At 44.2% G+C, this 3420-nt stretch overlaps 1 protein-coding gene across 1 annotated transcript; it reads left to right on the top strand.

Moving 5' to 3' along the window:
* Nucleotides 1-1482: 1482 nt before the first annotated feature.
* On the top strand, nucleotides 1483-1932 carry LOC308439788 (NADH dehydrogenase [ubiquinone] 1 beta subcomplex subunit 4-like; the record flags this gene model as incomplete). The annotated part of the gene is made up of 1 exon (XM_080941725.1): nucleotides 1483-1932. The coding sequence occupies one exon, from the start codon at nucleotides 1483-1485 to the stop codon at nucleotides 1930-1932; it is 450 nt and encodes a 149-aa protein (XP_080797851.1).
* Between the last annotated feature and the right edge of the window lie 1488 nt (nucleotides 1933-3420).

Raw genomic sequence — 3420 nt, 5'->3', positions numbered from 1 at the left:
CTGCCTTCCCCAGAGTGAGGACTACGGATGCCTCTCACCATGCCCAGCATTTTCCACAGGTGCTAGGAATCTGACACCTCTGGTTCCTGTGGCAGTAACTTAACTGACTGAGACTCTCCCCAGATCCTTTGGTCCTTTTATTTGAAAATCTCATCTGTTTGAAAAAAAACCAGTGTTACCAAGGCAACTGTCAAGCAGCCTTTGCAAAGGGGAAAAAAAAGCCTCCTTTGCCAAATCTTTGGAAACCTTTAGTGATTTGTTAAGAAGAGAGAAATAAAACAGTACTAACAATGACAATTATGATGATCACAAAACTATGGTCACAGGAACAGTGTGGTGATCAAGTAGTAGTTGAGACAATGTGGCAAAGCTCAAACTGTGCTCACACGGTCCATGTTACACAAACGACAAAGGACAAGTGTCTGCTACTCACTCCAGATAAAACAAGGAGTGGCCTCCTAGGAGTGGGACCTGAGGTGTCAGGCATCGGGTGTGGTCTGGTGAATAGGATTGGTTCACTCACCATGATGCTGGGAAGAACACGTTGCACGCATTACAGGCTTTTCCTGTCTGACAGTTCAGGGACCCTTAGGCAACAACTCATGTGTAACCATCAGCACCAAGTATACCGTGAGAAAATCTGCAATGGAGTCGAGCAGATCCAAAGCAGGAAGAATCGGAACACCGTATTACTGGACACAGGGAAGGAGACTCAAAGAACAGTCGGTTGCCTTAGTGGGAAAGAATCTTTAGACTCTGAGAATGGACAGGATTCTTATGATGAGTTTTCTTTGGTTGATCCTGCCTTGCCTGGAGGGCTTGGGCTTATGAGAACATAATGTGGGAAACTGTAAAGCATCAATGAGTTCTCATCTAATTACTGTAATTGTTTAAGCTACAGACAGAAACAACCCACTGAAGTCAGGAAGAGGGGTGGGAAGGGCAGTGTAGGATTTCAGCCAAGGGAAGGGAATCCATGATTTGTTGTCTGGAAGGCTGAGAGCAGGGGCAGCAGAGAAGAGTCTGTTCCTTTGACTCTTCTTTCCCTCTGGTTACATGTTGGTCTCCTGGTGGTGATTGTATGACGTTCCTGATAATGTCTCTTGGTTCTTTATGCCGAAAAGTTAACAGGAAAGCCGGGGTAGGAAGGGAAAGGCATGTGGTACTAGCTTGAGATGGATGTTATTGTGTGGAGCTGTTCAAAGCACATGTGGAGATGTGGGAAAGCATGGCCACAGGCTGAGAAGCCCAAGGGAGCTGAAGCTAGCCAGTGCCCTGTGCCCTCTGCCCTTTGCCCTGTGTACCCTGCCCTCTGCCCTGTGCACTCTGCCCTGTGCACCCTGCCCTTTGCCCTGTGCCCTCTGCTCTTTGCTTCACTTGAACTCGGCACCTATAGCCACAACAGGAAACTTTCATTTCCAAAAGAAGAGACTCCTGTTCCTTGAAAGAGGAAGCATTTGCTCTTTCTGGGCACACTACAACATGGAGCAATCCCTGAAAAGATCCAAAGGATTAGGAAGACAGATCACCAAGTATAAGCCTGCGCCCCTGGCTACTCTCTCCATTACCCTCCATCCTGCCGAGTATGGTGCCTCCAGAGACCCAAAAGACACCTTTCAAGCGCTTGAGTTCAGTCCTATAAGGGCCCAGCTTAAATGGAGTATCTGGTTCAGTACAACGATTCCAAACACCAAACACACTGTCTTGATTCGTTGGACCTATGCAAGATCAGGAAATATTTATCTGAATTTAAGACCCACTCCCAAGGACTTATGTTTAGAAACAGTGGCGATGACATTTGGCCCCTCGTCTTTTGGTATTATGTTTTCAAAACATAGAGGGGCAGAAAGGAAAGACTTATCCCGGAAGGGAAATTGGACAGAAAATTTAACATCTACCAAGTTTGGCAAGGATGACTGTATTCTTGCATAAATAAATCTCCTATTAATAATTTTAAAAATAAGGAAGGAAGACAGATTACAGCTTCTAAAGGTGCCACTGGTTCCAAGGTAGTTGATTCTCATTTCTTCCAGCTTGGCCGTCATCTCTAGATTACCTTTTACTTGATCGTTGCCAAACTGTCTCGGTGGTTGGCCTGACAGGTTGATACTCCACGTGTCTGAGTCTGAGGCTGCCTTATTTTTATCGTTGAATTGTTTGGTTGTCTTTGTCCCTGGGCATGTAATGGCCAAGAGAGGCCTTGGTATATTTTCCCAATTCAAAACATAATCTTTCTTGCCCCACGGCACAAAAATACCCAACAATTTCAGGTCAGTCAATCGCTATCAGGTAAAGCAATGACTTTGTGTGTCCACTGCTGTGCGACTATGTATAAAGCTCTGTTGAACATATGTGTGTCCGTGTATGTATATATACATATGTACATATATATATTTATATTCAAAATATAATAGTAAGATAATAAAAATACCCAAACAAAGAATTATAAGACAAAACAGCTCCAAAAATACCATTGAGTTTATTTTTCATTGCTCATCTACTGCTGGACAAAGTGTGGTTTATATACTCAGTGAGACTCCATTAGAGAAAATTAATCTTTCTTTTATGAGGGGTTGACATATGAAGAGAGCTTCTGGGTGGAGGCTCATATCCACTTCCCTTTCCAACATGGAGACTCCGTTTGGACCTATGTGAGGCCTGTACAGGCTGTCCTGGTCTAGAAGACACTGTTTCTTTGGTGTCTTCCATCCCATGTTGTTTCTTACAATCTTCCTGCCTCCTCCTCCTTAGAGCTCCTGAGAGTCAAGGTTCGATGAAGACATTTTGTTTAGGACTGCGTATTCCAAGGCCTCTCATTCTCAGCACATTGTCCAGTTATAGGTCTCTGTGTTTGTTCTCATCTTCTGCAAGCGGGAGCTTCTCGGATGGTGGCTGAATGCGGTACCGATCTGCCCTACAACAGGGTCTCAAGGAGCCATTTCGTTGCTATGTTCCTGTGTCACAACAATAGTATTTCGTCAACAGAACTTTTCCCTGGAAGAAGATTTCTTCCAAAGAACTGAGTTTCCCAACGTTGTAGAGTTCAAGGCTGAAAAGAAGGAAGTAGGAGCTTCTTTATTGTGATTCTTGGGAGACAGAAAAGAGGGTCCAGTTCTCCTGTTTCAGTTTGGGAAGTATGGAGTTTGGCTATTGAGAATTTTGAGAATAATAGTCAATATAGCTACTTCGTTCTAGGGATGACCGTGGAGTTTGAGTTTGATCCAGCTGCTCCCTTGAGTACTTAACAGCCCATCACTCTGCTAAGCCAAATGCCTCACGTGGAACATGTGATAAGAACAGGGATACTTGGTTACGTGTCTATGTGTGTATGTGTGTGCAGAGGTATGTATGTGTGCTCACATGCATGTGAGAAGGCCTTAGGTTGATGCGTGTAATTTTAAAAACTTGCTGTTCTTTTGC

The sequence above is a fragment of the Micromys minutus genome (genome assembly GCF_963924665.1).
Source record: "Micromys minutus genome assembly, chromosome: 30".
Classification (NCBI taxonomy): domain Eukaryota; kingdom Metazoa; phylum Chordata; class Mammalia; order Rodentia; family Muridae; genus Micromys; species Micromys minutus.
This window is presented reverse-complemented; position numbering and strand designations above follow the sequence as displayed.